General features: G+C 31.2%; 2 protein-coding genes across 2 annotated transcripts; both read right to left on the bottom strand.

The window, feature by feature from the left end:
• Positions 1–5,926: 5,926 nt before the first annotated feature.
• LOC111030274 lies at positions 5,927–10,370 on the bottom strand. The gene is made up of 4 exons (XM_022309694.1): positions 8,889–10,370; positions 7,263–7,331; positions 7,101–7,190; positions 5,927–6,093 (listed from the first exon to the last, which is right to left on the bottom strand). The coding sequence occupies exons 1-4, from the start codon at positions 9,783–9,785 to the stop codon at positions 6,040–6,042; spliced, it is 1,110 nt and encodes a 369-aa protein (XP_022165386.1). The 5' UTR covers positions 9,786–10,370; the 3' UTR covers positions 5,927–6,039.
• A 292-nt stretch (positions 10,371–10,662) lies between these two features.
• LOC111030277 (gustatory receptor for sugar taste 43a-like) lies at positions 10,663–12,770 on the bottom strand. The gene is made up of 4 exons (XM_022309697.1): positions 11,817–12,770; positions 11,117–11,185; positions 10,953–11,042; positions 10,663–10,822 (listed from the first exon to the last, which is right to left on the bottom strand). The coding sequence occupies exons 1-4, from the start codon at positions 12,768–12,770 to the stop codon at positions 10,760–10,762; spliced, it is 1,176 nt and encodes a 391-aa protein (XP_022165389.1). The 3' UTR covers positions 10,663–10,759.
• Positions 12,771–23,975: the final 11,205 nt, after the last annotated feature.

Raw genomic sequence — 23,975 nt, 5'->3', positions numbered from 1 at the left:
TCTTAAAATTTTACATTATCGGTATACCAATGATTTTAATAATAAATTTAAAATGTAAGTATAAAATCAAATAGGGAATTACATTGAAAACTTTAGATGATTTGTTATCATTGTATGATTTGCATTTATTTTTTCTTAATATTGTTTACAAAGATTAAGACATCATAAGTCATAACCCTATCTAGTATTTGGCGCGATACACAAGCACAATATACAAATTACTGCATCGGCGTAGAATGGGGGGGGGGCTAAAGGGGCTAAGCCCCCAGAATTATGTTATAGCCCCTCTGAATTTGCAAGAAGTTTTGGAAGCACCATCGACACCACAAGGAAAAAAAGGCTATATATACCCCCCCCCCCCTAAATAAATTCTTCACGTTACGCGTTATTCACGTTTTTTTACGCCTATGTAAAGTAGGCAATCAAAAATATGAACTTTTATTCCGACTTCTGAGAACGTTATAAAAACATTTTTTATAAGTTAAAAATGTATCACGAAATTTAAACAATCTTTACTAATATATAAAGGAGAAAAATGGTTCGTTTGTTTGGGGTGATCTCAGGAACTTTCAAACCGATTTAAAAAGATGTTTTACCATCAGAAAACTACACTAAACCAAGGATCTATAGAGGTATAGACTATATATTAATATTTTTATCTCGATAATGGCCCCTAATTTTTTTTTTATTGCAAATTTGAAAATTTTTTATAGACACGATAGAAATAATTTTAATAATATGTTTTTGTTTGTTATAGGGTTGCTATTGGTTACAACATTTAGTATAGATGAATAAGAAATTAGTAATTGATAATTACTTTTTTAGGTACCGATTTTCAAAACTGTTTTACCTTAACAATAAGCTAAAAAATGCAAAAAAAATCAAGTTATTATTATTGAATATGATTATAAACCTGACTGATAGACTGTGTTAAAAATCTTTAACGGATATTAAGATGGGGTTAGTTCATGGAAATTTGCCACTGTAAGTTTTAAACATCACTACGCAGCGTAATACATGACAAATCGAACACAAATTATGAATCACATCAAGTTGATATTTTTAACGGTCAACGAAGTGCACGCGATTAGGTGCTAGTATTTTATAACTTCAAATTGCTAAGACTTTGAGAGGAAGTATGAATAGCCAATAGTTTTGATTTGGTCATTACATTCAGTAACTCGATCAATTAATTTTTATTAAATTATCTTTTTTTTTAAATTTTATAACTATAGATTGAATTTATGTACGAAACTCATCAGTTACTCGCCCTTTTATATGTATACACTTATTATACAGAATGTCTATTATATATTTTGTATTTTAACAACCTGCGATTAATATGGTTATGTAATATGTATTATATTATAAATGAACTTACAGAAGTAATTATTCGTGTGTTTAGTACAAACAAATCGTAAATCGTAAATTCCACCGAACGACTAGATAATTCCTTCAAAAACAACCGTAGCTAAAAAAATAAAAATTGTTTGTTACAAGCACTGTTGTAAATGTACTACGGTATTCGCGGTTGTACATCTTTAATCATCTTTAATCTTTACAAATGTATTATTAATAGTATGTTAAATGTAAAGCGGGTACTGGCGTATAGCAAACCATGTTATAACCATAGACCTAATACCAAGTATAAGGTCTATGGTTATAACTCGTCCAGTGAAGCCGAGTTTTCAATACACCGTGAACCATGCTCCGTGCATTTGTATTTTGTATAGATATCTTGATTGGCTAAACCACGTGGTTGATAGCAGGTATCATCTGGTTCTTATACATGGTATGCCAAGTTGACCAATGATAACATAAAGTTAAATTTGATTAAACTTTTTACCATGTGGTAATACAGCGAGATGTACTACTGATTACCATTAGTGACCAAGTTACCAAGACACTACAAAACACCACACCAACTTACAGAATTGTACGTGTATGATAACGAAACACGGTGCACGATGTATAAATTGGAAACTCGGCTTTAAAGTCATCTCTGCCCTCGGCTGACGTCACAGAGTATTATATACGTTCATGGTAACAAGCACGGTTTAAGATAGATAGTTTATCTTAAAACATGGTCACAGGTAATGAATTACCAAAATATATTTGAAAATTAGTATAGCTATTTGCAACAATATAATATGAAAATAACGGATTTTTAGTCATTAATACCTAATAATTAGTAAATAATAAATATCATGATGAAATAAGTAATAAGTAATAACCAATACATTGAATGTTAATTTGTTATGATAAATATCAGCTTTTAAGTTGGATACAAAATGTTTAAATCATATTTCATAATATGAACGCCTGATTTTGTGACAACATAAAGGGTCACAAGAATGGAGGGGAAGTGAATTTAGTACATGACACAAACAAATTTGCAAAATATTGCTGACGTACTTAGTACTTACGTTTTATTTTTTGTTGATTTTGAAACTTTTATATAATCTTAATAGTTGTCATCAATTTACATAATCAATGTATGAAAAGGACTTAACTAGGTGAAAGGTCAGTCTGTGAAATCACCACCCCCCTTAAAACTGCCATTATCATTACTAACCTCTTCTTTTGTATTGTGGTCTGTATGCTGATTATTTATATCAGTTAAAATTGTTTTTGATTCATTTGCCTTAAAAAAAAAACGATTATGAAGAGTAAAATCTAAAATAGAATAAATAGATATACCTAAAAAATGCAACACAAAATGGATGAAAATGTAATCTAATTTATATAGGGACTATATTATTATATACGTACATTAAACGTTAAATTTTAATAAGTGTTATTAAATGTTGTGTAATACGCCTTTACACAACTACATTTAATAATTACAAAATATATGTACAACTTAAAAAAAATCATCTCTTAAACACATTCTATTATGTCACAATTTTTAATCATAATAATATATTATAAACATTATAGTAAGTATTTGTGAAATATTAATACCTACACGATAGTTGTTAATATTTAGAGAGTAACTATCAATTTTAAGTTTTGGAATGAAAATTCTTTATATATACTTGCATGTGTAATAGAAAAAAAATATAAACAATAAATATTTAAATACTAGGAGTATGTTTCTGATGTTGATAATATCATATGGTCTAGTACTTATAATTCTTAATCGCTTAGATTGAACTATTAGAGGACATGAGAATTAAAATTGGTGACAAAAAAATATATATTATGTTATTTTCAATTATTTCATTTAAAATCTAATGGATAGCCGGGAAAGCATATTACTCAATTTAATTCAGAAATCAAAAACGTGAGTTACAAATCCGATTCATTTCACAATTTTATAGTTTATAGATATCTACTATTAAAAATTATTGAAAATAAATGAATGATGACGGTGAACAAAGTGGGATACTCTATACACGAATTATATGTATAATGTATATTGTCAAGGCTTAGGTTTTATATCATTTGCATACTTGGGTAAAATCAACTCAAAAATAACTAAGTAGGATACAAGTTTGCAAATACAAATAATTAAAACATTGTACTTTAATATATTATTTTGTTTAATTCTGCAGGTTTTCAAGTTTATTTTACTGCAGTACAGGTATTTTAGTAAAAAGTGGCATGAAATCCGAATAGGTATTTGTTCACTATAGAATATAAGGAAAATCTCAAATTATGTAAATGCTTAAACCAAAATAATGATAATAATATCTAGATTATCATAGAATTGTATTTTATATTATAATATCTGTTTTATTTTGGGATTTTCAATTTTTACAGTAATTTACAAACGTCACGAAACCACTTAGGTAGCAGGTTATCTGAGTAGAAGAGTAGGTACCTCTGAAAATCTCAAGAAGCCACAAGGACGAGGCCCTTCCCTAGGGCACAATAAAAAATGAAAAAGGTACTTGTTAAATGAAGACAATGAAATCACCCATGCTAGTGACAATTCCTATAAATTTTGTTGAAAATATGTATACTTGAAAGTAATTATAGTGCGATCGATTTATAGCTTTGAGCCGATAGTGTTAAACTGTTAAATATTCACAATTACCTGTTTCGTAGTGACATGTGTTGTCAGCACAATCGAACAAAATCTAAATGCATACTGAAGCAACCATAAAAATAGTAACCAATACTTTTCGATCATATTAAACTCCGTCAACACGACATCGTAAATATCAAACAATGTCATTACAAGTAAAATAAATAAAGACAACCCCAATTGGATGTTATATATATCGTTCAGGTCACTAGCTGAGTCGCTGACAAATCGATGTCTCATCTTCAGTGATTCGATACTATTAACCAATTGGCACTCTTTGATTTGTTGACAGAAATCATCATTAAAATCCTTACTATAACGAATGCTGTTATATTGTCCAGGGTTTAATACTGCCGGGTATCTGTTTGTGACGATCGTTCTGGATTTCAAAACAGCCATGTCGTCGTTGATGGATCGGTATTTTTGATATAATCCAAAACAATAAGCAACAAACTGTAGTTCGGTAATACATACACTTGCATTCTGTGCATACATTATTGAAAAAAACAGAACCATCGCGTTATCTCGGAATTGGCCATAAAGTAAATAAATTCTAAGCACATTAGCCGGCATTATTATAATAATATATAGAGACACCATCACATAAACGAAAATGCGAAAATTTGCTTTATCGATATCCACTCGGGGATAGTACATTTCGTACCTTTCGATATTCTTCTTGTACTTAAAAGCCGCTCTAAAATTCTTGTACACAAAGGTTAATTTAGATAGCATACATACGATAGAAACTGCTCGAGGAAACATAGATATCATAATCGTAGCTTTTGATGAATTGCAATTATTTAGCTTACACATAAATTTCGGAGACTCTATACAACTATAGACACACGAAAACACTAAAATTATAGAAATAACTACTCCGACATTATCATAAAATGTAATAAAATAACACATTATCACTAAAATAGAATATTATGTTCATACGAATGCGTGTATAGCAATTGAATATTTATTTAAAACCTAGCAAAGGACTGCGAATTAAGTAACGAACAGGTGAGCACCTGTCTATTTTGATAGGAAATTATAACAACAATAATTAAGATGCATCATTATTTTTTATGAATTTGTTATTATATTTACTACTTAAAATTTGTGTTCCATTTAAAAAGTACATAATATTCAATAATTATTATTTATTCATAAATTCTCAAACAATCGCTTCTTACTTAAAAATGTAAAATATCCCAGTCAAGTAATTTGTGGGAGGTGTAATGCGTTTCTACTAAAAGTGTGCCTGTCACCAATACCAGTTTCCACAAAAAACTGTACACTGCCCCTTTCTTATGATAGCTGCTTCTACCAAAATAATATTTTTACAAACTAATTAAAGCTGGTATACGGCAATTTTATTTAACATATTATAAAATATTTAAAAAGGATACATTTTAATACAATTATTTTTGTAGTGTAAGAATAATATTTTTATTATTAAGCAATAATAAGAAATATAGTATATAAATATACATAAGTAATACAAATAAAATGTATAACATAACTTATAATTACTTATATTTTTTCTTTTTTAATTTTAGGATTCACTTTTTACAAAATAATACCGAAAACTTATTTATTCTTATAAAAATATAAAAATTAACTATAGGTTTTGTTTAATTTAGATATACTGTAAAATATATAAAATACATAAAATTTATAATTCATACTGTTTTTCAATATTTTATAGTATTTTAAATACATTTTCTATATAACAGCTTGTATATTTAGTATTAGAAATGGGAAACTGAAAAGGTAAATTTTTGCGGTGGAAATGGGTATTACCATTTGTATATCTAAACAACTTCATTTTGCCCTGCTTAAATCTTAATAATATTTCTAAATATCTAATCATTTAGCTATAATATAATGCTAATAAGGTAAAAGCTATAATAAAAAAAATACAAAACATATATTATACTAAAATAATAATATTTATAATTTACATGGGGTACGAGTATTTATTTGTCAGTATTATTTCTATTTTATTTCATTTAGCGCACATATTGAAACAACACAATGAAATATGTTATGACTGCAAAAATACTCTAAAAATAAAATAATAATAAATATTAGAAAATAATTTTATACTACTTCCAATAAAATAACATAATTGTGAATTTTTATAAAATAATGTTCTTAACAATATCATATGGATGTACTACGATGTAGAAAAAATATCGAAAAAATTAATTGTTTTTCTATCTACAACGGGTTGGCATCACGAGTCTATTGTTGATTGCCATTTGGATATGTAATTTACCTACATGTTTTTGATTTTTAAAGTGAAAGGAATATCGAACAGACTTTATACCTATAGGGCTATAGGCTAGAAAGTTTACGGACACGACAAGTTAAATTTCCAAAATGCCAACATTTACTAGGAGAGGGAATAATCTGAGCTCACAAAAATATTGTGATTTAGATCCATAAGTACAAATTGCAGTTTTAGGTAAACCGCATTATATATTAAATAAATAAATAAAAGGCCTATTTAGTTAGCTCTGGTGGACAAAGTACTGGAATAAATGCCGTCAAATTTCGACGATGATTGACTATACCTAACACCGTTTTGGCGTTTTATCTACATCGTGGGTTGTTATTGAAAAATTTTGAAAATGATTTATTCTCATTTCTTTAAAACTATACCTTTATATAGAAATACTCCAATACACGGTTTGGATATAAAATCATAGAATAAAGATTACAATGATATAAATATTAATAATTAATATTTGATGTAAATAATATTACAGTCATAGAGCAAACATAACATGCCTATTGCTGTAATATTTTAAATTTTAAAACAATATATTTTTTTTTTTAGGATGGTACGGTAGGGAGTTTTTTTTATAGGTTTAGTAGGTTTTTTTATGTTGGTAGGATTGTAGCATGTGTTTGTGTATGTGTGGCAAGTATGTGTTGCTAAAAATCCAGGTGGTCACCCATCCGAGAGCTAGCAACGTCGGCCGGTACGTACACTCGAAACTTTTCCACAGATTGAGCGTACGACCGCGCCTCACCAAGCCATAAACAATATATTATGTTGACTTACAGAAGTAATGAAGTGTGCGTTTAATGTGAAAAAATCGCAGGTAGTGAATTCCATTGAACGACGTAATATTTGATTGGAAAATAAGTATAACTATAAATTCATAAACAAAAAACATTTTAAAATGTGCAGTTGGCATTCATTATTAAACAAGCTTTTGTTTACCTCTTCCTTTGTGCTGATATCTAAAATTCGATTGTTTGTGTCTGATACAATCATTTTTGTTCTATACGCCTAAAGAATAAAAATAGTGAGTGTATAATATGAAATATGTTATGAGTTATGACTTATGAACTATTATTATTTTAATATGTATAACGACTTCCAACAAAAAAAAGATTCTATGCCCACTATAAATACCGAATATAAAGTTAATTTTATCATCTGAAAAATAATAAGCGATTTGAGCGCAAAATTTTCAGTGTATCTGATCACAACGTGAACGTGCCCTGCAGAAAAAGAATCGAGCCCGGCAAAGAAATATAGTTGGTAAATATCTACAATATTGTAAAGTACTCGAGTAAAAGTATTTGAGCTAAAGTATTCATTTAAGTTAACCACCGTGGATTTAACGAGAATTTATTTATTTTTCTTACTGTGAATACGCAACCAAAATTCAAATAATTCGACAAGAAAAATCAGAAGAGTATATTTTTATAGCTGCACCAAATGATACGGTGTGAAATCCTCTATATAATTAATGTAAGACATAAAAATCGGTTCAGTTGATTTATTAGGTAAACAATTTATTTATAAAAAAAAAAATGAAAGTAGGTATCTATCTACTCATATTTTTTTTACTGAGCATTCAAATATGTATTTTAAATACTCTTCAAAATAAGTATCTATATCTGCATTTGAATACTTTTAAAAACTAAGTGTATTTTACAAAACTGTCCATCTATATCATAGACAGTCTTGTAAAGTATTCGAATACTTGTATTAAAATACTTTTTGAAGTATTGTTTGGTATTCTACATAGAATTTTTTTAAAGTATTTTTTACAAGACTGATTCATAGACCTTATATACTACCTACTACACAAGGACTGTGTATAACAACAACATTATTAGTGGCGCACAAACATTTTGAGTTGATGAGGCTGTCTATGGCTCGACGACAAAATGCAATCACCTATAAATCTTATCCTACTACCCCGTACTACTAGATACATATTGAATAAACGAGTAAACAAAAAACGCCCTCTATGTTGTTACAATTTCCAGACACTCATTACTTGTCTAGTAGTATAAGTCCTATGACCTATATAGGTATCATTAAACATGCTCGTCACTCCGTCAGGACTTGGAACCTTATTAAAGAATATTACGACCGTGAAGGCGCGGGATTCATATAATCTGGGTTCGGATTCTATTCATTAAAGATTAACTATAATATTCTCTAAAAATAAAGTAAATATTAAATTGTTTTTTATAATAATTATTTCTCATTAGATACGTTTTATTTAAGAGTGAAACAAAAAAAAAAAAACGAATATGTTCTTGAATTAAATTGATGTTTAAGGCAATCACATTCGAAAATATCTGAAACAGGTAAATTATCTGATCACTTTTTTTGACACAACATACCTATAAGACTGTAACTTTCCTTATTTGAGTCCGAGTTTATATCGGTCATTAAGTGCACACATCTGTGATCCGTTGCTCACATATCGTCACTTACTTTTTAAAGGAAACAATTGGGGTGAGCATGATGGATGGAATCATCGTGTCCATGAATTACGGACGTGCAGTTTAAAACTATTAGACAGGCGCTAAATCATAACAACACCTGTTTCATCATGAAATGCGTCGTCAACACGATAGCGCACATCCTGAAGCAATATTGCGTCAGCCAAACGTACGGGAACAAGTGTGACCAGGCCAGCGAGAACATGTCGAACATCTCGGTGTAGGTGTCAATCAAGGTCATCACGCACAGGGTGCACAGGGACAACAGCAGCTGGACGCCGTACAAGTCGTTCAGGTCACCGATCGCGTACCGGAGGCACTGGTGTCTCATCCGGAGCAGCTCGACGTCGCCGACAGTGGGACGGGTCCCGGACGCCGCCGTACTCGGGCCGCGGCGGTGTCCGTCGGCCGACTGCAGCAACACGGACGGGTACCGGTTCGCGGTGACCGTCGCCAACTTGAGCACGAACGCGTCCTCGTTGATCTGACAGAACCGCCGGTACAGACTGAAACAGCGCGCCACGTAGTGGATTTCCGTCGAGCACATGCATAGGTTTTGCGCGTACATGAGCACGAAGAACGCGGTGACGGTGTGGTTGCGGACGTCCTGGTGGATCAAGTACAAGCGGTACGCGTTTATGGGCAGCACGGTGATGGCGTACCCGAACACTATGGACGCGACGAAAGTGACGCCGCTGCCGACCCTGTCCGGAAAACATGCCTCGTACTCGCGCGTCATGTTCTCGTACTTGCGGAACTCGCCGTTCGCGCTGTGCAACATGGTCTTCGCCCGGATCACCAGGCACACGACGGCCACGGTCCGGGGCAATACGGTTTTGACGCGAATAAGCACGGCCGTCATCTCGTGCTCGTCACACGCCTCCATCGCGCACATGCAGTACGGCGACAGCACGATGTTGAACAAGCACGTGGTGATCAACACGAACAAAAACAACCCTTCGATAATGTATTTGCGGCAACCCGCGAACTTAAACATCGTCCGACGTGCTATTTTCGGGTGCGTGCATGCGCCAAAACAGTCGTATCGATATTGGGGTGGTTTTTAAGGCTTACAATTTGTTCGCTGATCGATACTGCAAACAGTCAACGGTCGATTCGACATGTTTACGACGTAGGGGTAGGTATTATATACCTATATGTTATAAGCGTGATTATATTGACAACGGTTAAGTACTTTTCATAATAAGGCCCTCGAGTGTGTTTGTAATTTGTACCTATATGCCTCGTCACGAGCTTTTCAAAAACTGTTTTGGACAGTATTACAAAATATTCAAAGTTGTCTGCTGTATACATTCTACGGGGCACGAATCGTAATAATATTACAATTTGTCATTTTTAAATTTACAATAGTTATCGTGCAAATGAAACAATTTAATTGCTCTTCTTCCTTCATACACTGTAGATTGAGTGGTGGTTTTGATAAAAGTTGTATTCTGAATTAATTTTCTAAGTTTATTTTAATAATGTATAGGTACACATAAATAATAATCGTCCAGCGTTGATCGTACTGTGAAAGAATGATGTTAAAATTAAAAATTAATATAAAAAGTGGTGTGTTGAATATAAAACACAATTATTATATATGTATATTGTATGTTTACTCGTACTTGATATTACGCGATTGAATAAAATCCTCTAATGTCATATTATGTGATAGCCGATGTATCGCGATTCATTCAGCATATTATTATACAATTTATAATATAATTTATAATATGTATTTAAATACAGATATATCAGATATATGATATGTTATAAAATAGATATAAAATAATAAAAATAAATAAATATATAATAGATAAATTAAACTAAATTTGTTAATATACATGAAAATGTAACACGTATCGTGATAATTTAGGCACTGAAATAGATTATTGTTTAAAAATAAAATAAAACATTTCACAAATCAGTTTAAATATAATTGAGTGGCTTATTTTTTTCGGTAACATTTTATTTGTTTGATGAATTAAACTGTAATAAAATTACGAGATATGTCGTGCCAGCTGCAATTGCCTACAAACAAAAACAAAATATATTCAAAATAAACCAAAACATTTCCATACTGAACGGAATAAATTAGTTCTTAGTACTTCACAAATGTTTTTATCATAGGTACAATATTTTGGCTGTATTGCCAACTTACAGATGTGATCAAATGTGTGTTTAAAGTGAAGAAATCGCAAGCGGTAAATTCAATTGTACAGCTGGATATTTGATTGAGGAAAAGTTGTAACTGTATATGAAAATAGATATATGGTTATAACTTCTAGTAGGTAAATATCATAATTTGTACAAACAGATACATACCTCTTCCTTAGTATTATTATCTAAATAACGATTGTTTATATCTGTTATAAGTATTTTGGATTTGAGTGCCTGAAACAAACATTTTCAATTATAATAATTAAATACAAGTATATAATACGTCGTTTTGTAATATATTGTTTCAAATACAAGCTACTCTCCAAAATTAATAAAAAATTTAATTATTTTTAAAACTGAAAAAAGATTCTTTTACAATGTTGGTTTCCTATCTCTTTACAGATATAGAATAAAGATAATAAAATTATACGTATAGTTAAATGTAATGCACTGTATATATGTACTATGGGCATGGTGTATGATAATTTCAATTATGTGTATATAACCTAACCTAACCACAGAGTGCACAGATTAACTATAGTGCACATGTACACATATTTTTCAATCTTAAGTACCAGAATCCTAGATAATTTTTTTCTTAAATAATTTTTATAGATTATAAAATCAATATATTTATTACTAAAATGTCACTTAAAAATGTTCATTGTTATATAAGCCTACCAAATATGTACAGAAGTAAATTTAATAAGATATTCCTATTTTAGGTACCTACCCTTACAAATTAGCACAGTAACATTTCACAATTAATGTACTCGTTTTGTGGTTTTTTTAACACGATTTTGGTGAACTTATAATACTAAATATAATAGCAGGTGTTTCGATATAGGTATATAATTAATATTACCTGTTTAGTTGTTATATGGGCTAGGACAGTGATAAATAAAAATCTAACGAAGTATTGTAAAATCCAGCCGTATACGAGAATCTTATACTTGGAGTGTTTCCATACTGCTTGCAAATGATAATATAAGTCAAATAAGGTGTACAGACACAATGAGCACAATGACAATCCCAAATGAATTCCAAACGTGTTGTTTAAATTCTTTACAGATTGGCTGACTAATTTATGTTTGGTTTTTAGGTTTTCCAAAAAATCGATCATTGGACGGCCGGCAATCAAAGATTGAAAAACTTCTCTGTTGTATTCAATAGCAGTGTCGGGTTTTCCGTATTTCTCTCCGGTTAGTGACACGAACGGGTATTTGTTACGTACGATCGTGTCGATCTTCAGTGCCATTAAATCGTTGTTGATCCCAACGATCTTTTGATAAAGAATGTAACACAGTACAGAAAAATGAGTTTCTATGCAATACATGCTGAAGTTTTGTATGTACACCAGGGCAACAAATGGAACGGTTTGTTTTGCTACGTGATATAAAATCCACAATCTGCACACATTAACGGGTATAGTTAGTAATGTGCAACAGAGTACGGCCCGAGACGACATTTTTTTCAACCTATCTGTTTCAGAAGATGTCATTGGTGTATAGGCATGGAAATTGTCAATATTTTGTTTGTACATCACCAAATGAGTTCTACCCTTTAAAAAAATCACACATCTTGATATCATACAGGTCAAAGCCACCAACCTCGCAAACATCCCTTTTATAAACGTCGATAGTGTGTTGTCACAGTTGTCTTCCAACGCGCATACAATTTGAGGTGTAGTGTAAAAAACATATACACACGATATGATTAATAGCGCAGAGTAAATTATTTGCCATTTGTTATGAACAACAGATGTAACACTAAAAACATCAAAGATAAAAACTGACCATTTGGCTATTGGACGAAACATCACTACCTATACCAATATCTTTTTCCAAAGCTACCCATACTATTTTTTTGAATATTTTGAAAGCTATTTCATAATATTGTGTACATTATTTCTGAACATATTAACCACATGTGTGTATAAACGTCAAGGTACATCAGAAATACATAAACAACAATTTTATTTACCCATTAAATTATGTTTATTTTACCGGTTGCACCCTTTGAATATTAAATTATTTTGAAAATAAAACTCATTATATGGCATTACCTAGCTAGAAGTAAAATAATTATAAAAAGATTTAAACGATATTTTAAAAAGCAGGATAACAATTTTGACAAATATAATATATATATATATGTGTGTGTGTTTTAATAATCTTGATTTAATAACTTGCAAAAAAGGAACTTTATGTGCACCTACTTATTGATATTTTGATATCTATACATATTTATCTTATGACTATATAATATATATTATATATAAATGTACACTCCAGGATAATAATTTCTTTCGTTTTTCTTTTATTAACTAAAATATTAGATGGACAATTTGTAATTTTAAATTTGAATCACATAATCGTATAGTAGGTGTATATTAACTGTATATAGGTACCCAATACTATTTAAATTTAATAAATGAAAATCAACGTAAAAAAATAAAAAAATTTTACTAATAATATGTTGAAGAATAGTTTAAGAAATAAAATGTTATACCTACCTAATTATGAATATAATATATATTATTCTACTACAGTTATTAATTATAATACCTAGGCATAAATTATATTATATGAAATACCATATACTTATTATACTTCGAATATTTGATGTACAGATGATTGACATTTTACTGTAATATTATTACAAGTACAATAATGATTCATAATATGAAAATCTAAGTTATGTATACGAACCTTAACATACATTAAACACACATATAAATAGATTTTATTATGGGTATTATAATAGACAGTAGGTATATAGGAAATATTTATAAGAATAAATGATGAACATTGGCACATCGCAAATAAGTAAAATAAGTATAGGTACACACAAAATATTTTTCAATTAGGTACCTATACAACTATATAAGATTAAGTTTATTCGCATTAATGAACTCTTTAAATATTTCATCCTCAGTCCACACATTCCTCTAATTCTTACTTTGTTATTTTTTCCACATTCATTATATTTCATCATGCTGAATTCAACGTTTTAAATTGAACAGTTTTCCTCATTTAATTGTTTAATTTATATTAATTTGTTAATGTTTATAATTATACTGTGGTTACATTAAAAAAAAAATGTTCCTTATAGTAAGAACATTATATATATTTATTATATTTTCATTAACGACTATGGTCTAAAGGCAATTCTTGTACACAATATACAAAGAGAACAGAAAACAGAGATCAGAGATATTTCAAACATATAATATTAAGGATTTTGGGAATGAGATATTAACTATAACACACTTTAATTGTGCGTTTCCTGATTTTTTTATTTATCATAAATTATAATATATTATGCTGTTTAAATCTCCTTTATTTGGTTCTAACCTAGATTTAGTAGGCGATTCGAGTGCACCAATCAATAACGTATGTATAGTGTACCTATTAATTATTATTGTGTTTATAGTAATTAGATAAATTAGTGAGTGTCATATCTAGATAAATGTTATGTATTTTAGGTTCTCAGTTACTGTAATTACTTATGACCAATGAATAATGATAAATATATTATAATGTGTTTCTACGAGTATACATATGCGGATAGTAATTTTACCTGTTTAGTCGTACTATGAGCTGCTACTACTATAACATAAAATCTGATGGAGTATTGCAGTAACCACATATAAATAAATATCAACGGCCTTGAATTGGAACCCATAACACCGAAAACTTGGTAATAAATGTCGAATAGCGTCATTACACACCGAGTGAGTAAAGACAAGCCCATGGGTATTCCGAACAAATTGATCAACGCGTAGACGGCGTCTCGAATCAACCGGTGTCTGATACGTATTATCTCCACTGCATTTGCGATCGAGTGGTCGTTGGAACCGTAAAAGTCTCCATCGTAGAGGACTCGGTGTCCGACAGCAACTGTCTTTTCTATAATGCTCATCGACGTGTGCTCGATTTCCCGGCCAAGATATTCCAGGTCCCTGTTGATTTTGAAAAATTTGTAGTCCAGCGTGCGGCACTGAATTACGAAATACGTCTCTATCGTGGACATGCTTATGTTTTCCAGGTACATGAACAGGAAAAATATGAAAATTACTGTGCCCGAATTGCTTCTGTACAGCATAAACAGCCTCAACATGTTGATGGGCAGTATAACGGACAAACACAATACGGTCAGAAACAAATGAGACAGCGAGCGATTACGGTGTTCAGTGTCGGTCGTTGGCGAGTACACTTCGTAGGCTTCGATGTTTTTTTCGTAAACCGACATCGTAGTGCAGAACTTGCACAGCAACGTGGAAAGGGACAGGAAACAGGCCATGGCTATCATCCTGGAGTACATACCTTGCACCGAGGTGAACGACACCCCAGCGCAATTGCCGTCCAACAGGCACAGGACCAACGGAGACATGATGAAATTGAAGACACAGGTAATTAAAATCACTATTACGTTGATCAAGGAGAACAATTTTTTGAACGAAGTCAGTAAAGTCATACTTTGCACTCGAGGTAATAATGGCGTGAGTTATTACTTGCGTGTATAATAATATTGTATAATATGACGTAGGTATAATATATTCATTGATACATCGTACATATCGGTGTGATTTTTTTTACATCACATAATAAACGATTATATCAGTTAAAGTTCTACATATTGTATGCAGTTAAAAGATATTAATTCCTTTATTATTTTTAATTTATACAACTTAATGTGTGGGTATATACTAACTACCATACAATGGTCATTTCTCACGTCAGTGTTAATAGTGTTATATATTTTGGTTATGTGTTTAAAAATTCAAGTACCTAAATAACTAATAATGTTGTTTCTTAGAAGATAATTGGTCGGTATAATGATAACAAAAAACTGTAACCTACATTTTTTAAACTCATTATTAGTATAGGTGCACATACTCGTATTGTTATTATTATTGTAAGTTTATATAGATATAGGTACCTACTCACAGACCACAGTGGCGTGCAATGGTGGGGGGGGGGATGTCGAGGAGAAATGACACCCACCTTAAATAAATATCTGTTCAAATAAAAAATTTAAGAAAAAATTGAAATTTTCTAACTGAAACATCATCAAGATGTTAGCCCAGTTACTTTCAGCTATTCAAACGTCAGAATTTAATGTAAGTCTTATTGTCATTCATAAAATAATTCAATATACAAAACTCATCTTTGTTCAAATTTACAAAAAACCAACATAGATTTATTTCAAGCTTTATATCATACAAGCTCTCCGAGCGTTGCCCAAATTATTTTTTTTGTTTTATTTCAGTTTTTTTTTCAATTTTTTTTTTTTTCAAATCATAATTTTTTTTTCAAATAATAACTTTTATTTCAAAATTTTTTTTTCAAATTATATTTATTTATTTTTCTCAAATTATATTTATTTTGTTTTTTATTTTCAAATTTTTTTCAACCTGTACTGGTTCCTACAATTAAAATTCAAAACAACCCTGGATCCACAATGTAAACCTTCTAGGCTAGGTCTCGACTTAAGGCAATTGGGTACCGGCCATAATCAAAGAGTTGTAGGTAGGCAATTTCTGGCTTTTCATTGTTACACGTTGCCACTTTGTGCGTAGTAAGTGAACATTAGTGTGAGGGCTATAATCTCATACCCTCCCGTCAGCGCGGCCCGAACAATTCATTGATGTCAATGAAAATATAATAATATAATAATATGTAACTTTATTATAGCAGGTGATTCATCTTCTTGTAGATAACCACTCCCATCAACTCCAAAAATGACTGAAGAAGTGAAAAATTAGTATAAAGGTGTGAAAAAAGAAAGTAAAAAGGTGTGATAAAATTAGGAAAAATAGTAAAAAGGTGTGAAAAAATTGGTAAAAAGGTGTGAAAAAAGAAAGTAATAAGGTGTGTTGAAATTAGGAAAATTAGTAAAAAGGTGTGAAAAAATTAGTATAAAGGTGTGAAAAAAGAAAGTAAAAAGGTGTGATGAAATTAGTAAAAATTAGTGACTAAGAGGTGTGAAATAAGAAAGTAAAAAGGTGTGAAAAAATTTAGTTTTTTAATTTAATTTACTAAATTTTTTACCTTTTTAATATTTTTTTTCACGCCTTTTTACTTTCTTTTTTCACACTTTATGTGTCTGATCTGAGATGGAATTTTTTTAGGTGACTCCATATATTCTTACTTATTTAGATTCACTGTTTATGGTGGTATAGTTATGTATTCAAAATAAATCATCTGATAAAAATTTTTTTTATCATCAAGATTTGGCAAATATGAGAAGTTTTTATATCAAGTATCAACAGATAGAAACTAACCTGAGTATTAATTAAACACAAATTTAGAAGTGTAGCATAGATTATATACGTAGAAACAAGTGATAAAAAAGAGTTGCAAAATTATCATGATAAAATAAAATAAAAAAAATTTAAAATTTAAAATCAAATCCTTTGCAGTTGGATTGCTTACCTGGTTAGCTGTAGGTCATTGACTTCGATCCGACTAACTCGGAATGCTTACCTAGGTAGCTAACTTGAATGCTAAACGATTTTCACTTGAGGTGACGGACTTGCTAGACATTCCAACACTGATTTCGAATTTACATTTTTTTACACACGAAGAAGCACCAGACATGCGACGGGAACCGTATTATTCAATTGCCGATTTTCGTGGTTGGAGTGAGATTTCTAGACACTGAAACTGGAATCTCAAACATTCCCGCGCTCGAAACAAGACCTCCAAGACTTATCAAAAATCCTTATCACCTCCTAAATTTTTGTTTTTTGACCACCCATGACGTCAATAGGAGTGACTTCTGTAAGTAATTTCAACGACATTGTCGTCTGCATCGCCGAGTCTCACAAGCCCCCGATTTTCACGACAGCGACTTTCACTGGCAGCTAGTCTATTGTAAAAGCTTAAGTAGTTTTACTAACCGGTATCGTTTTTCTGTGTTTTTCGATTTTTAACTTGTGCTGGTATTCTAGTGACGTTATAAAGCAAGCCTTTATCGTCATCTGCATAGCAAAGCAAAGCATATTTGATAGTCATGCCGTCATGGTGTTATATATAGGCGAATAGCAAAATTAAAAAATAAGCAAATGCAAAACCATAACTAAATGCTATAATATGTCATTGAGCAATATAATTTGAATATAGATTGTATAAAGCTAGCTTACATAATATATGTATTTAAAAACAATTCAAACTATTATATACATACGTAATAACTGAGATGAGGTATCTAATACATCAAATCCAGATAAGTCGAGATTGGTTTATGAGGTACGAGCCAGGTTCACTTCTTCAGTCATTTTCGGAGTTGGTGGGAGTGGTTATCTACAAGAAGATGAATCACCTGCTATAATAAAATTACATTTCACAAATAGCAAGAAGTACCTAATATAAGTCAGTTCTCCGAAATTTAATACGTTTGAATTAATGTTCATATAAATCTTATTATTTTACCTCCGGGAATATGCAGTGTAGGATATGAATTACAGTTCAATCTTTTAGTCCCAGGATTTAAACAATCACTTGTGAAGTGTGCACCACAAATTCTTTTCTCGTTGTTCACAATTTGAGGATCTTCATGCTCTAACCCGGCAATTTTCATCCATTCCCTCAAAACGATAAGATAAAGTCGAATATTCGGAAACCGATGAGATACAACATCTAATATAACAAAAGGTAATTGTATAATATGGAGTTCGGACAATCACTAATCATGCCAATAATTCAAAATTTATAATTATTAAGTTATGGAACAAAGTTGTTTTAAATACCTAAATTAAATTATAGTAGGTACTTGAGTAGACTTGAGTAATATAAAATAACATAACTGTACTAACCTTTAGCTTTACATCCCTTCTATACAATAAAGGTATAATACCATTGTGTAAGAATGAATTAAACTATACTATTCAAGTGAAAATAAAATAAGTACACGAGACACGGACAAATGTTAATTTTTAAGTGAGTTATGACCATTTTTAATTTACCGTATATTATATACATATAACTTGCTAAGAAATTGAATTATCGTAAAAAACTAACGTACAAACACAGATGATGTTCTTACCATCAAGTTTCATAACAGGTCGTTCACTCTAATTTTTAAACTAAAGAAGCAACAAGTGTTCTGCCGAGCGTAATTTTGCTATATTACGCACTGGTAGACGGAGACAACAAAACTAGTGTTACGTCCGCTTAACGATACTGATTAATTCTGATTTCACATTTTGTGAACTTAACTGACTAATATACTACATTTATATTGTATTTAATATACAACATCAATATACTATTTTATTATGAGTTAACAACATTGGCTGACCTACTCACCTTATTTGCCCTTATATACATTAACGTGTAATTGGGTGATTACTTTGGTATAGTATCTGTAAATACAGACTGATTCGAATGACGTCGACAAGACGACAATTGTTTAACTTCACTTCTATTCTACAATTGAATATCTAACTACCAACATGAGCAACCAATGATGAGACCGAGTAGCTCTTCTATAGGAGATAACCTTGTGACTCCCGAGTACAAAACCAAAAACTCAAAGTAATATAATGTAATTTATTGAGTTAAAAAAAAAAAAAGAAACATGTATAATATAGATAGTATACCTATATTATATGATAACACTGTCTTTTCAGATATATTTTGTTAAAAAATAAAAGATTATTACTGCCGAAATACACTAATATACATACAAATACATGAAGACAATTATACAATAATCAATATAGTAGGTACATGAGTTTATTATATATATTATTAGGTATTGTTTTCTTTATGTTTACATGTTAATAATATAATAATAATAGCACATAATAGTAATCATTTTCGCGTGCCCACAGAATCTTTTCGCTCGCCACCTTGGGCACGCATGACATGGATTTGCCATCCCTGATATATACCTATAGTTATGACTTATGACTACAATATCAAACGCTTATAAATTAACACTCTTATCAAAACTAACTATAATGGTTCATGTCAAAAATATCAACAACATATGAGCACATTAAATTGTGTTTTCATTCTACATTTTTTTTTAAATTTCCTACTATTCTGCTATTGTATTTTAATTAATATTTTAGGTATTATATAATAGATTATTAGAATCGTCGTATTTTAATTGTTTTATATAATACATACACCAGTCAATTGAATAAACAAGTGTTCTGTAAATAACAAATTTTTATTTTTCAAATTAACAGCATGAAACATATTTTTACACAAAGAAAAACTGAATACATTTTAATAAATGTATGATATAATATACAAAAAAATTGTAAAAAAAATTATAAAAAAAAGAATAATATAATAATATAATAAACATATATATTGAGTACATCTTAATGTATATAGGTAGTATTAGGTACCCGCAGGAATGGTCAGTGGTAAAACAAAAAAAAAACAAAAACCGCGAGGGCCGACTAAAAGGTTGCCGGCGGAAAACGACGGACGTCGGTGCAAGACTAAAAGAAAAATGTAAAAAAAAAATGCGACGAGGCACAAGGGTGCTCGAGAAACCGGATGACCGGATGTGACTTGAGGCGGCTATCGAGGGTCACGCGGGATTGTAGAGGGCTGGAGTGGACTGGGTCGAACTTCGCGACTGTTCGATGCCCGCAGCGACGTGAGCGAATGGCGGCAAGTCAGTGCCCAAAAAACATCCTGGATCAATGCATCTCTCAATCGTTTAACGGCGTCTCGGCACATCGCGGTACCAGAGTACCACTCTAATCATTATTATTCGGATGACAACAACAGCAGACCAACAATCTGCTGACCTTGAGGAGTCGGCTCCGCAGTGCTGACATAAAGGACGGCCTACGGCGACGACCTTGCAGCGGTGGTTCTGCTGCTGACTTTACCGTGGCCGCGGCCGTGGTCACTGACGGTTCGAACTCGTCACCGTCACTTTTTGCTACGGCTATAGCCGTGCTTTGAACTGTCTTCTCAATTTCTTCCGACTGAATCACGCTCTTGACTTCTAGGACGTCCGGCTCACAATCTACGTCCGACGGCAGCTGGTTGATCGCCGTGGTCGTTTGTTGCACGTCATTAGCCAAAAGACCGGGTGCCACGCAATCACCGTCGTTCAATCCTCGGCGCTTCCAGTTGTTGTGATGCTATACTGCTATCGCCGCTTTAAATAGACGACGACCGCTCGTCACTCGGACCCAGAGAGAGGGGCGGTAAATTCAATGACCTCTGAACTGCGGCTTTCAGCAAGTCCTCAGCCACCTCGTCCAACACTTTAAAATCCGCCAAAGTCAACGTCGTCGTTGGTTGTGGGCCACTGAGCTCACTGATATCACATACAATTATTGTAGGCCTCGTGACCAGTGTAGGGTTGTCCACCCTGTGCTCTTTTTCTTCCGACAAAATACTGCATCCGCTATGGCGGATGCTATGCTCGCATTACTGCAAACTCCCTGCAACAGCCGGAACATCCAATTGTTCTGGCGTCATAATATGGTCTGCTTCTGTGAAACTTTCCACGATGGTTTTGTTTAAAAATTCAGAAATTGAATTTCAAGATATTATAATTGAGTTAAATTATTTAAATAATTTATGAGACAAAAAATAGTTTGGGTAATGCCTCGTAGTAGACTGAAACAAAATTTGTTATAAGACGTATGAATAAACATTCAGACGAATGTACATAACCATGACAACGAAATATAATATTATAATATTGTTGAACATTGAAAATAAAATAGGTACATGGCTAATTAATTTTCAGCCACATTACATATGTGTATTTTAAATGACGATTGTAATATTCTTACATCTCAATATATGGTTCAATAATAATACGTTTACATGTACGGTTAGCCAAAAGTGGCATTTTGAGTTGACAACTCTACAATATAAAATATAATAATATGGTCTCCGCTAGTGTCCACGATATTCGTGTACTGTGTAAATGTGTTATACGCGGTCCGAGTTATGCAAAACGTGCCCGCTCCTTTGACTTAGCGGACCCGTTGACTTCGCCCCATTTTTTTTTTGGTTTTGTATTTACATCAGTCGCTTTCCGTCGGCAACGTTAGTTGGCTCTCCTCGCGATTTTTGTTTTGTTTTATCGCCAACCATTCTTGCCAGTACATATATTATATAAATTATGATGTATCAAGTTATTGTATGTATTCAGTATTTCATTGTGTAAAAATGTGTTTCGTTTTGCAGTTATTTAAAAAAAATTAAAAATTAGTTATAAACAGAACACATGTTTATTCAATCCACTGGTGAATATATCATGTACAACAATTAAAATTCGAAGATTCTAATAATCTATTCTATAATGCCTAATATATATTTAATTAAAATGCAGATCAGCTGCTTAAAATGCGGTAGTAGTAGTTCAGTAAATTTGAAAAAGTTTAGAATGAAAACAAGATTTAATTTGCTCATATTTTGTAAATATTTTGTCGAGATTCTCGACATGAACCATAGTTGGTCTTGGTGTTTGATATTATAGTCATAACTATAATATATAGGCATGTATTAAAATAATATATTGTGATCGCCGTCAGTAAGTGCAACCGTATTTGTATAGCCGTAGAGGTGCTTCATAGTATATTGATATTTTTGGACCTGATTTATAACAGTTTGCTCAATTTTGTTTACATTGTGTACTAGTGCTTTATAGTGGGTTGACTTATTTAATTTTATGTAATAATTGCAAAATTATCTATATAATACATAGCAATTCTCGTATTGCAATTGTATAGACCAAAGTACTTATTTTCATAATAAAGTAAAAAATATTTTAATGAACAAACGAAGTTATTACAGACTCGGAAGAGTTGACACAGTTCATCTTGTAACTACGTATAGGTTATATGCATATACAAATAATTCAAAGTTAGTCATTTTAGGTTTATTTTGATTAATGAATTTGGCCACTTTAAATTGTTATAGAATAGATAGAATAAATAACACCAGGTTTAACATTTTTTAGGGTAAGAAAATATAAACTATAAACGCATAATGCATAAACAGCATATTTTAAGGTTCCAGTAGTAACTAGACGAGCCCAACTTTTTTCAACTTGAGGGCCACATTCGGAACTTATATTTATACTGCAGACCGTACAATACACTTAACGGTTTTTTTGTAAATTCTGATGAATGCAATAAGTATAATATTATCTTTGTTCGCTTATCGAGTTATTAATAAATTATAATTACTGCTTTAAATTATTATTTGTATTCATTGTGCGAGATTAAACTGTTTAAGGACTAATAATAAATATTTCCATGCTACTACGCTAGTTAACAATTTGTTTTGCCATTAGAAACTGCTAGTTCACTTTTATATTAAAATTAAAAATGGTGAGATATCTTGGAATTCTTAAAAGTTCATTAAAATAATTGTTTTCTTTTCTTAAACCACACTGCATGCCCAAAATTAGTAATAACTTTTTTTTTTTAGAGCATGCCATGAAAAAAATATTTAAAATATTATATTTTGTTATGCTATAATTTGATTGCATAATTAATGTATTAGTATAAAAAGATTTGTTTAGGTTATTATATAATATATGATGATAAAAATTTTCGCGTGCCATAGATTTGCCATCCCTGATTTACGAACTTATCGAAGATAAAAATCACTATTATCTAGATGAATTTATCTAGATAATTTAATTTATTCAGCTGGTTTTATTTATGATTAGCTCTCCGAATGTCGCTAGGGTAGCCCCCAGACCACCCAGTGGGCTGAAAGTGGATTTCGGTCCACCGACACTGAGTCGTTGGAATTATAAGTCATGTCCGTTGGTGGGTTGAACATCAAAAGTCAGAGAAGGTGATAAAGATTTGTAATAAGAGGCTTTAAAGGGAACGTAAGAAATTTGAAAAGTATCGGAAAAAATGCAAAATGTTTGGGCTGCCGTAAAAAAAATTAAATAAAATAAAAAAATCATTTAGAAAAAAAAAATTGAAAAAAAAAATTTTAATATATTGAAAATATATTTTTTAATTTTTTTTTTTTAATTTATTTTTTTTTCAAATATTTATTTT

The sequence above is a fragment of the Myzus persicae genome, unplaced genomic scaffold (genome assembly GCF_001856785.1).
Source record: "Myzus persicae strain clone G006 unplaced genomic scaffold, MPER_G0061.0, whole genome shotgun sequence".
In the NCBI taxonomy this organism is placed as follows: domain Eukaryota; kingdom Metazoa; phylum Arthropoda; class Insecta; order Hemiptera; family Aphididae; genus Myzus; species Myzus persicae.
The sequence above is the reverse complement of the archived record's forward strand: the minus strand, read 5'-3'. Positions and strand labels throughout refer to the sequence as shown.

Coding starts and splice junctions, on each gene's coding strand:
- LOC111030274 (XM_022309694.1), bottom strand. CDS start 9,785: ATGTTTAAGTTCGCGGGTTGCCGCAAATACATTATCGAAGGGTTGTTT. Junction 7,332..8,888: donor CGCATTTCATGATGAAACAG/GTGTTGTTATGA, acceptor TTTATTCTTTAG/GCGTATAGAACAAAAATGAT. Junction 6,094..7,100: donor ACGCACACTTCATTACTTCT/GTAAGTCAACAT, acceptor TTTTATTTTTAG/AGTATTTTTGCAGTCATAAC.
- LOC111030277 (XM_022309697.1), bottom strand. CDS start 12,770: ATGTTTCGTCCAATAGCCAAATGGTCAGTTTTTATCTTTGATGTTTTT. Junction 11,186..11,816: donor CCCATATAACAACTAAACAG/GTAATATTAATT, acceptor TGTTTGTTTCAG/GCACTCAAATCCAAAATACT. Junction 10,823..10,952: donor ACACACATTTGATCACATCT/GTAAGTTGGCAA, acceptor TTTTGTTTGTAG/GCAATTGCAGCTGGCACGAC.